This window comes from Hippocampus guttulatus, chromosome 17 (assembly GCF_054856545.1).
Source record: "Hippocampus guttulatus isolate MCC_2025c chromosome 17, RoL_Hgut_1.0, whole genome shotgun sequence".
Lineage (NCBI taxonomy): Eukaryota > Metazoa > Chordata > Actinopteri > Syngnathiformes > Syngnathidae > Hippocampus > Hippocampus guttulatus.
Genome location: NC_141277.1, coordinates 6,785,164 through 6,798,725, shown reverse-complemented (window position 1 = coordinate 6,798,725; position 13,562 = coordinate 6,785,164). Strand labels below are relative to the sequence as shown.

At 43.9% G+C, this 13,562-nt stretch overlaps 1 protein-coding gene across 1 annotated transcript; it reads right to left on the bottom strand.

Moving 5' to 3' along the window:
• Positions 1-232: 232 nt before the first annotated feature.
• ntrk2b (neurotrophic tyrosine kinase, receptor, type 2b) lies at positions 233-13,557 on the bottom strand. The gene is made up of 18 exons (XM_086135230.1): positions 12,900-13,557; positions 11,776-11,850; positions 10,991-11,062; positions 10,736-10,804; positions 10,426-10,577; positions 10,133-10,269; positions 8,862-8,994; positions 7,055-7,360; positions 6,951-6,968; positions 6,838-6,846; positions 6,118-6,152; positions 5,872-5,971; positions 5,350-5,538; positions 4,735-4,865; positions 4,480-4,652; positions 4,037-4,277; positions 3,317-3,475; positions 233-3,145 (listed from the first exon to the last, which is right to left on the bottom strand). The coding sequence occupies exons 1-18, from the start codon at positions 13,088-13,090 to the stop codon at positions 2,960-2,962; spliced, it is 2,376 nt and encodes a 791-aa protein (XP_085991356.1). The 5' UTR covers positions 13,091-13,557; the 3' UTR covers positions 233-2,959.
• Positions 13,558-13,562: the final 5 nt, after the last annotated feature.

Here is a 13,562-nt window from a genome sequence, read left to right as displayed (position 1 = left end):
TTGTCACTCTTCTCAAGGTATTGTTCGAAACAAAATGGTGGTCACAGGAATGCCTTTGGTTTCTTTTGGGTCGCTCATATATGTCAAACATCGTCTGGAAGGGACAGTCAAGCGGTTTTTAAACTTGAGTTGATGGCCCGTCATTGGAAAACGGTGTCTTACTTCTTTTCCAGGTATTTGTGTCACCTTGGGTTGGTGGAAGACGTGTAAAAGATGACGCGTGCACGTCGTGTAAGACATACCACTTTTTATTAAATGCACAGTATCACAAGGAACATTTCCATTAATTGTGGTTAAGCTACTCACATGATGCACAAAGCATTGGGTTGATTGATTGATTGATTGATTGGTTAAAGCAAGGTTAAATCTGCCCCACACACACGCACAGTCTTGCATCCGAGTGTACGTGGCAACGCACACACATCATCTCAGACACACGCACAGTCGTATTTGTACAAGAAGTAAAATGAATTTGCACATTAATCAAGGTCCTTTTCGTCCCTTTTTTTAAAATCACATATTTACAAAAACAATTATTATCCTCCTCCACCCAATCCCACGTGATTGATTACATTCAAAAGAGGTCCCCGGCCTTCTGGATTACATTCAAAATAATATACTATTCATGATGCAAAGTCACAGTTATTCATCTGTAAGAGGATCCCGAGAGGCTACAGTCAGTCAGAGCCTTTTTTAAAATTATTATTTATTAATACAAACTTCTCTGCACCCCCGAAATTAAGAGTGAACATTAAAATGAAAAAGATTGTATATTCACCTGGATTATTTTTCCCACGAGCACAAAGAAAATACAAATGTTATTTACAGTACATGAAGTATGTATTGTCAGTGGCCCAGAATGCGTGATACCCGCACGGGTATACTAGTGTGTAACGTAGCCTATATCTACAGCAGACGTCATAAAAACCAAATAAAGGTGATTCTGCTATCTTTTTTTCTTTAAATAGCTGCTTAACATCTTTTTTTTTTTTTAATGAATCGAACACGTACTTTCGACGTTCTGAAAATTTGAAAACACCTCCGGTGGGACAAAATATCGCAATACGGTACAGTATCCATCCAGCAATATCATATACATATAAATTACGAGCAAATGTTATTAGTGGCGTAACCATATTGCGAGCTAAATTACATCTATCAAGTATTTGCAATTGTCTAGGGGGGGGGGGGGGGGGGTTGTCCCTCACAAGGGGGAATGGCGCCTGTCAAAAATACGTGTAGCCCCAGTTAAGCCCCCCTCCCCTCCCTGCCGCCCCCAGCATTTTATTCGATATTCTAAGATAAATTATTTTCTCAGCCCTGCTATATATATCAAACATGCCCCCCCCCCCCCCGAGGAGTCGTGCAATACATTGGTTATCACATGATATTGTGTACCTGTTAAATATCACGATACCGTATCACAAGTTACTCTGCGATTCACATCGATTTAGTCACATCATTTTCTGTATCAGGATACCGTTTACCGTTGGCAATACCGTACGTATCGGGAGTTATTCGTCAATCCCCACCCCCTCGACACTGGCCAAGCCACCGCAGTGTGTCACAACCATCTCGCGACGCCATCATAATTGGGATGACATCGGAGCAATCCAGCCAGATGCTTGCTCATAACTTCATGCTCCGAGGCCATGCCGGCGCGTCACTAACACGTCATTGCTAGAATCGTCTCGCACCAAAAAAAAAAGCGATTATTTTTATATTTGGATTTTTCTTATCAAGTGGACGGCACAGATCCACCAAAAATGGTGATGCTGCTGGCGGATTAAAAAAAAATTCTATAAAGATGTAAAATAAACTGTGCTCTTCTTATGTTTCGGGTTGGGGGGGGGGGGGCACAGCTCAATATCTCAACATGTGTGCTTTTGAAGTACATGGAATAATACAATTGCTGAAAGCACTCCCGACAACATTGAAAACACCACACGGTCGTCGTATATGTATGGCCAGTCTGTGAGAACCTATTTACAGAAAATATGACATCATTGACTGGGAGGGGATCAAACGCTAATAAACGCAATCGTCTCCTTGCTCAAGTCGAGGCCGTTGAGCGTATGTATTCTTTTTCTTGGAGTACATGACAAAACTTTCTTTTACTTTGGCAACTCTTCCCACATTTATCGATTTATAATGATTATATCGCAATACATCTTTGTCTTGAAGTCATGGTGCGTGGGGTCCATTTTGACAAATATGGTTCAGTACACATAATGGGGTTTATTTTTTTATTTTTAATTTTTTTTTAAAATAATTTAGTGGCTTTGTTCATTTATTCCAATTTTGAAAGAATAATCATTCTCTACATGATTGTATATTATCTAATTTTCCATTATATTTAATGATTATTTTTCAGGGTATTTACCAAGGCGACTGGACTCCGTTTTAACCTGCTATATATGGTGCTATAAAATGTTTTTTATATTCTTGTATACAAGATTAGATTTCTAAAGGATTAAAAAAATTACAAATAAATAAATAGACACCAATTATATATACTATATGGATTCAAGTAGAAGCAAGAGGACTTGTTGGTAAAAAAAAAGGGAAAAAATAATAAAATTATGTAATTGAATACGCAACAATATTTAAAAATATCTTTCAGTATATCCCAATATTTTTGATAGGTTTCATTTTCAATGTCCACTTTTTTTTTCCAGATTTGAACACATGGGCTGTGAATATGACCCAGAATGCATTCCGGCTGCCCCCCAGGTGAAACCGGCCCGCTACTGGATGCACAGCGAGGGACGTTAAAGCAAATATAAGTCCCGAATTTAAGGCTTTTTCTCAACGCACTGATGACGGGTAACATTTACAGGGGACATTTACACGTCCACTAACTGTACACGGCCTCACGCCTTCCTCCCTGCCTCTCTCTCTCTCTCTCACACACACACACACACACGTAACTGTACAGCAGGGCTTAGTAGCAATCACCTCAGCCCAGGATGTCCAGGTAGACTGGGGAGGCCTTAGCGAGACTCTGGAGCATAGCGTGTATCTCCTTGATGTTGAGCCTCATGTAGGGTTCCCTCTGCCAGCAGCCCAGCATCAGGTCGTAAACCTCCTTGGGGCAGGTGCGCGGCCGCTGGAGCACACGGCCCTGCGTGATGCACTCGATCACCTGTAGTCCAAAAAATTAAATAAATTAAGGGCCGGCGGTGAAACTGGATGTTCAAAGATCACTTTCTGGTACCTGGAGGATGGCGTCGGTAAAATGACGGCAACGAAAAACTGTACGAAGCCATCTCTGCTATTTCGTTTACAAAAGATGATATCAGAAGGTGGAACTGACCTCGTTGTTGGAGAGCTGGTACCATGGCTGCTTGCCGTAGGTGAAGATCTCCCAGAGGACCACGCCCAGGCTCCACACGTCGCTCTCGGTGGTGAAGCGTCGATACATGATGCTCTCCGGGGGCATCCAGCGGATGGGCAGCATCGTGTGGCCGCCCACCTGCGCCGCCCCCGAGACCACGACAGCAAGCGAATTAGAAAAGATACAAAAACGCAACTCTGCCACATGCACCTGGCATCATCATCATCATTTCAATTGAGTCAACTATTAGCAAAGAGTTGGCTACCGTCTGTTCGACATGCTTGTGCTTGGCACAAAAATGCCACCAGAGGGCGCCACCGCAATATTTTGAGGCATAGCTTTGGCCTGGGGGAAAAAAAAAGACCACATTTTCAGTGAATAACAGGATAGATCCCCCCCCCCCAAAAAAAAAAATCAGCCTTGGCTCGATACAGGTTGGGAAACACTTTCCTATATTAGAAGCTGATCTAAAGGAAGTGTAATCCCTTCATGGCCTTACAGCCACAGAGGATAATCAGCACTCTCTATGAAGACATCTTAAGAATATAAAAAAAAAAAAAGAAGAATCTGCTCAATTTTTTTTTTTTGCTCTCTTGGCCCTCATTACCATAGAGACTAATCCATACATGCAAAGCGTTTTCATTTGCATATAAATGGCATCGGAATGAAATGAACGACGGGGAATTTAAATGTACTGACTCTGTAGTAGTCGGTGCTGTAGACATCTCTGGACATGCCAAAGTCTCCGATCTTGACCAGTAGGTTCTCACCCACCAGGCAGTTCCTGGTGGCCAGGTCTCTGTGCACAAAGTGCTGCGACGCGAGGTAGACCATGCCGGCCGCGATCTGCTGCGCGATGTGCAGCATCTGCGACTGCGTCAGCTCCACCAGGATGCTGTGCTGCCCGTCCGCCATCAGCACTGCGTCCGGACCGTGGGACCTGCGTGGTCCGATGATGGTCGGTAAGTAAAAAACAAAAATATATGTACCGTATTTTCCGCACTATAAGGCGCACCTAAAATCCTACTGAGTGATATCTGCCATTGAGTAGTGAATGTTATTTGCAACTTAAAACTGATCAGGTGTGTTGTAGGGAAGCCTTTTTATATTTTTTCAGCATATAGTTAAACTTGCGCTCCAACCTGAGGAACTTGTTGAGGTCTCCATGCTTCATGTACTCAAAGACCATGATGAGGGGGTCACTGTCCACGCACACGCCGTAGAAGGTGACAATGTGCTCGTGCTGCAGGTTGGTGAGTAGCTCCGCCTCCCGGTAGAAGTCGGCACGCCCGCTCTCGCTGGCCTCCTTCAGGGTCTGTCCGTGCACGCGTGAGCAGGAATCCATAAGGACGCGCAACATATTGATAATCGATCCTTACCCGAGACGCTTCCTGTACCTTGACGGCCACATGGATCTTGTCGTGGTCGGGTGTCAGGTTGTAGCACTCGGCCAAGAAGACCTTGCCAAAGGCGCCCTCGCCCAGCTCGCGCTTCAGCACGATGTTGTGTCTCTTGATGTGTTGCACGACTGCGGGGAGGCCATGTAATGTACAAATATTATTAACAGTATAAGCAATACCGTTCAACACTCAAATAATCTTTCCCCGTTGAAATGAATAGAAATACTATTAATCTGTTCCGACCTTCTCGAAAACCCAGCAAATGTTTTGTTAATTTTTTTTAATCAGAAACCTAGCACTGTGTAACATTGTACTTTATAAAAACAACAAAACAAATTCTCGTGAGGCCCATTTTGGGGAGCTGTGGCCGAATAAAAAGTAATAGTATTCAATCTAGTTTTCAATGTACAGTTTTAGTCCTATAATGCTACTGTATTTTTATGTTGGTCATAACGGTGGTACTTCAGGTGGTAATGTTTATAACCACCACTGTGCACAATTTAATTCCACAGGGTTTTTTTTGCCATCTCCTATGACTGGTATCTATTCCCACTGCGGCAAAATGGATTTATGTGAAAAGGTAGCGGATTACCGGATCAGGCGGTAACTCACATGTGTCTGGTTTCAGCATGCTGCCGGAGTTGCCAAAGTATTGCGGGTTCTCAATGACGGGGATCTTGGTCATGCCGATGATGACGGCGTCGGGGGCCATCTCGGAGGACGATGGCGTGTTATTGCCGTTGGAGACGTGGTGGAGGGGGCTGGCCGAGTCGTCATCGTTGCTGATGACCGATGACGAGCCTGGCGACACAAGGGCAAAGAGGAGGGTGAGTGTGAAGAAATGTTCTTCTGAACAATCAATTTAAATACAACTTTACATATTATATCATCCTCTACATACACTCTCACGGAAGAGCAAGTCACAAAAATAATCACAAAAACATGAGCAATGAAACCACAAAATATGTCAGATGTAACATCTCCAAAAATGGTGTTAACACTCAAATAAATGTGTTTATTGTATTTTTATTGCTGCAGCGCCTTCTCTCGGTAGCAACAGAGAACTTTGGAGGTGGTATAGAAGTTTGAGAAAAATAAAGAAAACACAACTGAACGCATTTGAACATGGCTAACCTTTAATTCCAAATTTGGAGTTCCTTCCATATTTGAGAATGATCACCATGAAAACGCAGCCCATCAAAGCCACACCGGCAATTCCCACCACCATGTAAACCTGAGGGAGTGGGAGAGGGGGTGTGGGGGGTAATACATACAAAGTCAATACATCACGGGGATGGCCATTTGACAAAACGTCACTGATGGCCCACTGCATTAAATTAGTGTAATGCAGTCATTTGTAATGCCTGGTTTCTCACTTACAGCAATGCTGTCATCCATTGGCGGCAGTGGCGAGTCTGGAAGGGAGCAGAACTCCATTGTGAGTCATGAAAAGTCACATCATATCAGGTGTGTGTGTGTGTGTGTGTGTGTTTAAATGTGAGAAAAGGTAAAACACACAAAAAAGAAACATTTAAAATAATGTTTTGTATGTTTAAAATGGTTCTAAGGGTTGTTCAAAAAACTAAATTAGTATTTAGCTATGTAACTAAAATTAGCTGAGCTCGTTTGAAAGTTGTTGGACATGACACGGCATCTTGAGAAAAATCAAGAGAACCCATTGAAGACTTTTTTTCTTTTTTTAAAAAATAGAATCAGGCTGCCGGCCTCAAAAGGGCTCCCATGATGGATTTTTGACCTCCTGAGGTTACTCATTCATACTTTGGATGTTTTTATTTATTTTTATTTTTATTCTTTTTAAAGTAATTGTCCCTCTAGTGGTACGAGAAACAATCACAAAATGAATTTTTCAAATTGTGCACAATGTTGGTGAGGCTTAAAACAATTTTTTAAAAATCCAGAACGTATTTTGTACTGTTCAGTTCTATTTGACTTTTAATTACAAATCCAATTTGTATTCTGACTTTTAAACTGTTTCTTTTCAAACATTTATTTGAATATTATGATCTATGTAGCGTTTGTGGCTTTGCATAACTTTACATGGACTACAATACAAAAATATGAAAATAATAAATGGCTTACCGGTGGTGTCTGGACAGATGAAGACGGGCAGCAGCAGAAGTGAAGGTATACAGCATCATGAATTCAAAACAATCACACACGACTAGAAACATGCAGCCGGCGTGGTCACTCACAGTCGTAGAAAAGATCTTCTACAGGAGGAGAGACAAAACCGATGTTAGTGGTGGTGTGGATACGATACGACGATAAGTCGCAAGAGAGCGAAATGTGGGCGCACCTGTGTGGTTGTAGGGCGGGTCGATGAACTGCGCCGCCACCATTTTCTCGTCACGGCCGTACTGGTTCTTGGCCACCAGCCGGTAGACGCCATTGTGGATGTGCGTCGGGTTGACCAATTGCAGGCAGCCGTGGTACTCGCTCTTGGTGGACTGGTGAATCCTGGTCCGGATATAGTCCTGCTCCTCCAGCGTCACGTTCTCAAAGTACCACTGCAGCTCCGGCTTGGGGTTGCCCGTCATGCTGAAGGGGATGCACCAGTGGTGGCCCTGCTCCGGTTCCAGCAGCTGCTGGATGATGGGGGCGACTGACGGGATGAGCGGTCGCACGGGGGTGGGGAGTGGTTGGCAAGTCAACAACCGGGGAGGGAGGAGCCGTCCGAAAGGAAAAACAACATTGAAAGGCTGAGAGAGGACGTTTTGTTTCGGGGGTGGGGGGGGGGGGTGTCAGAAATGGAGACAAACAATACAGCTGAAATGGAGGCCGACATTAGCACCAGCTAAGATGAACTTTTGGGGAATGTCGATTGGTACAAACATTAGCATTGGCCAAGAGTGGAAATAACGCTTTTGAGTTGTCCCATTTGAGGTCACCCGAGCAAGTTACTTGGATGATTGGCAATTTTGGAAGGTTTCTACCGACTATGGCGACAAATATTAGCACTCGCTAACGGTGGCTATGTCATTGATGGTTAGCCAAGATGGAGACAAATATTACGGTAGATTATGAAATGTTGTTGTCATTGAGTAAAGAGGGAAAAATCATTCTATGCTAAAAGTGGCTTTGTTGTTTGGGTGATTGAAGACGGAGACAAACATTAGCCTTAGTTGATAGTGGCAATGTTCGGGGTGATTATGGTGGTTACCGGGTATGGAGACAAACATTGGCACTAGCAGAACCTTTTCAACGTTTTCATAATGGTTGTGAACAACAGATACTTCTGGGTGCCAAACCTCAAGTGCGTCCATTGCACTGCCACAGACACTAAAAGGTTACGGTAAAAGGTTTTAAGGAAATTTTCAATTTCCTTAAAAAAAAATCGTAATAAAAAAATTGAGCGAGCGGAATTTGTATGCGTGGAGGACAAATCAAGTCAATGTTATAAGTAGTTGTGCAGAGAAGATTGCATCACTGCCTGCCACGAACAGAGACGTCAAAATTAGCATTATGTTAACATCATGTTAACTATGTCTGTTTCCACCACGTCTATTTATATAATCCACTTACCTGTTGAAATATAATCTAGAGCCGGAATTCTGTCTCCCTTGGAATCAATTTACCGCATGGAACATCTAATTTGGGATTGATACTTCACACATTGAAGAAGAAAAGCTAAAATCATCATTCAGGCCGTTTACCCAGTTTTCTCAATTGCACTACTTTGGTCAAATGATAAGGAATTATTCAAGTGGTTGGACATCAACACCCCGATAGAGTTAGTGTACCTCTAACCCAGAATTATTTCTTCATTTGTGGTGCCATTTAAGCTTTTGCCACCCTGAGGTACTATTTGTGTGACGTCTGGTGAAAACAGGCTATCAAGACAAACGTTAGCATCAGTTACCGGTAGCTTTGTTACTGAGCATGGCGACAAAGATCTTCACGGTGAACAATGGGCGAGGAAACACGTTGAAGCAGAGGACGGCGTGGCTTTCCAGGAGGAAGAGTTATGGACAGGAAACCACACCAACAAGTCAATAAGATCAACGGAGGCAGTAATGAAAACAAAGTGACCAGCTTCTGCTGCTTCCACTCGGAAAAACCAAACAACCACATTTGTAAATGCTCGTGTGCTAATGCGTGCTTACAGAGAATGTTGAGCTGTAGCGTGGCCTCAGTCTGACCCACCATGTTCTCGGCGGTGCATGTGATCACCAGCCCGTTGTCCTCGGGAGAGAGGTTGGTTAAAGTGAGCCTGCTCTCCGTCTCCGTGGGGTCAATCTGGACACATAGGATGACATGGTGCCTAGTCAACAACAATCAAAGAGGACACCAGTTAGCCTCTTGCCGTAGTAATGTGATTTTGGCTAGGTTAAAATGCTAACTCTTTCAAACCCCCCACCCCCGCCTTTAATTAAAGATGAAATTGTAGCATCAGCGTCGCTCTCCATCTTCATCCGGTCAAACTGTCCACATAGCACAGCATAGCATGGTTGCTAACACTATCCTGCGGTCCGTCGGTAAACAACAACCAAAACTATACTCGTTAGCTTCAAGTGGTTGGACATCAACACCGTGGCATATTTAGTGCACCTATAGCCCAGTCAACCCCCTCCAGCATCCTAAAGAAGCAAAACAAATGTTGTTTAGCATGTCACTATGTAGAATTTGTCTCACTTTTTTTTTTTTTTAAACACCGACAACTTTTCAGCAAAGACCCCATTTTTAAATAGGCCAAATTAGCCTGGACTATTTTTACTAGTGGATTTATACGCAGTTTGATGCCCTGCTTCGTATTTATGTCACTAGGTTGCAGTCTGTCTAATGCAGCACCTCTTTCCCCAGCACTCCCTCGGTCTGTAAATAAAAATATGATGAATAAGTAAACCCCGTTTATTATTTATATTGTAACCAGTATGAAATTGTTGTACAACTGCCTCTTCCAAACCTTCTAAGCAACGCACGCCCGTCAACCCCTTGACAGAAATGAACAATCCCCAGATCTGTCCTCACAGTTGACCCAAAAATCAAAACAAACCTCATTCAGTACATAGCATTACCCACCAAAACATTAAACATCCTTTAGCCTATAGCTCTCTTCATAGAATAGCTTTTCGCAATCTTTGTAAGCAAAAGACTTGGCGCACTCCTCAATGATGATCCATATCCACTCAAAGCTTTGTAGACGTTTTTTTTTTTTGATCACTAAAAGCTTCAGTGGGTTTCAGGTGGGCTTGTGGATCTTATTTGTGCGGTAGTTGATGGGGTGTTGAATGTCTCCGGGTCGAAGACGGATCTTGAAAAATTAGACACGTGCAGGACTGTAATGTAGTCCCTGGAGAATGAAACCTTAGACCTTCGAGAAATGAACGTGAAGCCTCATTGGAGCTCTTTGGCAAATCAGATTAGACCGGCTCACCTCATAGTGAGAGAAGATCATGTCCAGGTTCCACAAGATCTCCGGAGGTGGCATGCCCGAGGCGCTGCACAAAGCTTTGACATCGGCGCCCTGCATCTCGGTCACCGTCGTGGGGGTGACCTCTACTTGAGGAACCACTGTTGGGGACGCAAAGAGATGGTCTTAAGTAACCAAGTATGAGGTGTGTGTGTGTGTGTGTGGCGGGGTTGGAACTTTAAACCCCCCATCGATCGCTCTCAGGACTTTCAGGAAGCTTGTGCAGCGTTGCTTATTTTAACGTGGTTTCACGTTACCGCAGTCAGGCGGCGTGAGCGTTGCAAAGACTTTTGTTGCTCCTTGCTCGTCCTTGCATTGCAGATCTTGGTTGTCGGGTTCCTCTTGGCTCCTCAGTTTGATCCAGAGGTTCTCGCAGATGCAGTCCAGAGGGTTTCCGGAGAGCAGGAGACTAAAAGAATCATGTTAGTCGGATCAGTGATTCTCAAGATAGCGCCTTTTGTGTGTACAAAAGAATCTCAATTTAGTGGACCCGGAACCAACAGACCCCGGAGTCAATGGACAGAAAAGTTGGATGAGATGCAAACCAAGAAGAAGAGCGGGCCTTACGAATAGGAGATGTTATAATTCTGAAAGGTCCTCCATGACAGTGTCGACAGGTTGTTGTCTCGCAAATTCCTAAAAGACAACAACAACAAAAAACATTAGGCCACCAATATGAAGCATTAAATTAAAAAATTATCTAGCTAGCTAGCTAACTAGCTATTTTCCTGTCTGTCTATCCTATCCATAGTGGACAACAACAAATTTTTTACTAGTAGTAGGAGGATATGTTGCGTTGAAATGAAGTGAAAGGCTTCTCACACGTATTGCAGTCTTGTATTGTTGTAAAAGGCATCTGGGGATATGGACGTCAATCTGGTCCTGGTTACTGTTCTGTGGGAAATCAGAGTTTTCGTCAGATGAGCCCAACGAAGTGGCATGATATCATAATCATCACGTACTGTTTCAGAATATAGTAATACCTTGATATAAAGATTCATTTTTGTTTCTTTGGAGTAAAAATATCACTCTATAATATTGTACTTAATAAAAAACTGTGTGCAATGTTGCAATCCAATTCAGTGTGCTTTTCCTTCTTGTGTGCGTGCCTTAGCCACTGGGAGGCAGTACTGTGAAATACAGCCATGTAAACACAAAAGAAGCAGAATAGACTTCTTCTGCTTCTACAACTCAGTAACCTGCTGACATATGAGTTATTTTCCACAGAGAATAAAGAATATATGCCTCTACTTAAAGCGTTGTAAAACCGCAGCTATCAATACTAACAATTAGCATGTCTGTGGGATTTTCCATTATGTGTTAGCATTGAGCTAGCAGGTGCTGTTCATAAGACATTGCTGTTTGATCTAATTCTCTTGGCCTAATGTTGAGTCCAATCGTCTTGGGTTGGAATAGCAGGTCGACCCCATGTAAGGCAGAGGTCAAGGTTTTTTGGTTTTTGTTTGTTTGAGCTTTTAAAAAATTGCAGAAGCTAGTTATGTCACCCTGAGTTGAATAGCAGTTAACAGGTGGTGAACTCCATGCAACACAGATGTGAAACATTACTCTGAAACAGTGCTTATACGACAAACACGTGGGACACTTACAGGTTTCGAAGGTTTATGTAGTGCCTCAGACTGTTGTCGTTGAGCTCAAACAGCCTGTTTTGATTTGCAATGTATCTGTCAAGGAACAGATAATAAAAAACATTATGGATGTTGTGGGGGGGGCGGTTGTTGGGGATTTTTTTGGGCTTCATATGTGCCTTATGATTGGCTGGGATAGGTTGGTTGCTTTGGAAAATACATACTGGTGTCTGGCAACCCACTTTTAGACAAAAAAATAATAATGTAGGACATATTTAGTTTTATTTACAACCACTTCCATGTTCATCAATCAGTTTATTATTTAAGATTGTCAGACCTGACTTATTTTGGACTGCATTGTCGGGACAAATCCGCTTTTCACACACCACAGACAAAAGGATCATCAGATAGGACAATGTTAGAAGACTTACGATAGTGTGGAATTTGACGTCCTTGGTCGGGAAGGGACAAATCAGGACGAAAAACAGCCGGCCTATGATGAATTTTTGGCGGGAGAAATCGCATACGGGATGGACCAGTTGCCAGCTAATCGCAGGACAGTCAATCAACTATTCACACCAAATGTTGCTAACGCTATATTTATTTTTTCTATACGGAAAAAATGGTTTTACCACAAATTTTTGAAAATTATGTAATTTTTACTGTTGTATCATGTGTCTGACCATTGTCATGTCTGGCCAACACACTTAACCTGCATGTGTGTAATCTTTCAACAATCTAATCAGGGAAAGTGTGTGTGTGTGTGTGTGTGTGGGGGGGGGCGGGGTTCTGGTTGTCACGTTGTTGACTCTTTATGGACACAGCTTCCTTAAAGCTGGGCTAGTGCGTGTGTGTGTGTGTGTGTGTGTGTGTGTGTGTGTGTGTGCGCGCGCGCGCTACATTTCATGGAATGCTGTGTAAATCCAAATAAACGTGCACGAACGAGGATTACGCACGCGCGGCTCGGTGTTAGTGACACGTAGAAACGCGCGCGTGCACACGCACGCAGCAGCGCGATTTGATTGTTATGATGAAATGAGACGCGATTATATTGAAGGGGGGGTGCGTGAACATGATCACCTTCATCCTAACATCTCATCGTCATCGTCAGGTTGATACGCGCGCGCGCGCACGCACGCCCTTACATGTCGGTGATGTTTTCCATGTCGTCCAGCGTGAGCAGCGGGAAATCCTCGATGCTCGGCGCCGCTCCGTCGACGCACGCGATCCGCGTTACCGTGCAGGTGCAGGCGGCGGGGCAGGCGGCGCTCAGCCCCCGCAGTGTGCGCAGAGCCAGCAGGAGGAATCCTAGCCGGGCCATGCCATGCCAGTCCATCGCAAAAAAACAAAACAAAAAAAAAACAAAATCGCAAAAAATCCGGGGAATCCTAATCCTTAACACACCTCTTGTGTTGCACCCTCCCCCTCCCTTTCAACCCACCCACCCCCCCGTTTAGATGGAAAATGTCTCAGTGGAATTAAATCCCTCTCCTCTATTAAATCGCGATCCGCACGGAGGGCTTGTCGGAGGTAGGAGGAGGTGGGGGGTGGGGGGGTGGGGGATATCAGGGTGCCATGGAGCGGCCTTGGCGTGTCTGCAGAGCCGCGATCGCGCACGACACGCTCGCCGCCGTTCGTGGAGTTGTCAAGTGTTCCAGCAGCAGCAGATGATGGTGATGATGGTGGTGATGATGATGATGATGATGCCGCCGTCTCACTCCTCCGGAGCCAGCGTGCCCCCCCCCCACCCCCTTCACTCTTTTTTTTTGCCTTGTAAAAACAAATATGACGTGTTCCAGATGTTTGGA

Excerpts from the sequence above, each read along its gene's own strand:
- ntrk2b (XM_086135230.1), bottom strand. The coding sequence starts at position 13,090 with ATGGACTGGCATGGCATGGCCCGGCTAGGATTCCTCCTGCTGGCTCTG. Across the intron at positions 8,995-10,132 it reads TGATCTTCTCTCACTATGAG|ATTGACCCCACGGAGACGGA; the intron begins GTGAGCCGGTCT and ends CTATGTGTCCAG. Across the intron at positions 3,476-4,036 it reads ACAGCACCGACTACTACAGA|GTGGGCGGCCACACGATGCT; the intron begins GTCAGTACATTT and ends GGGGCGGCGCAG.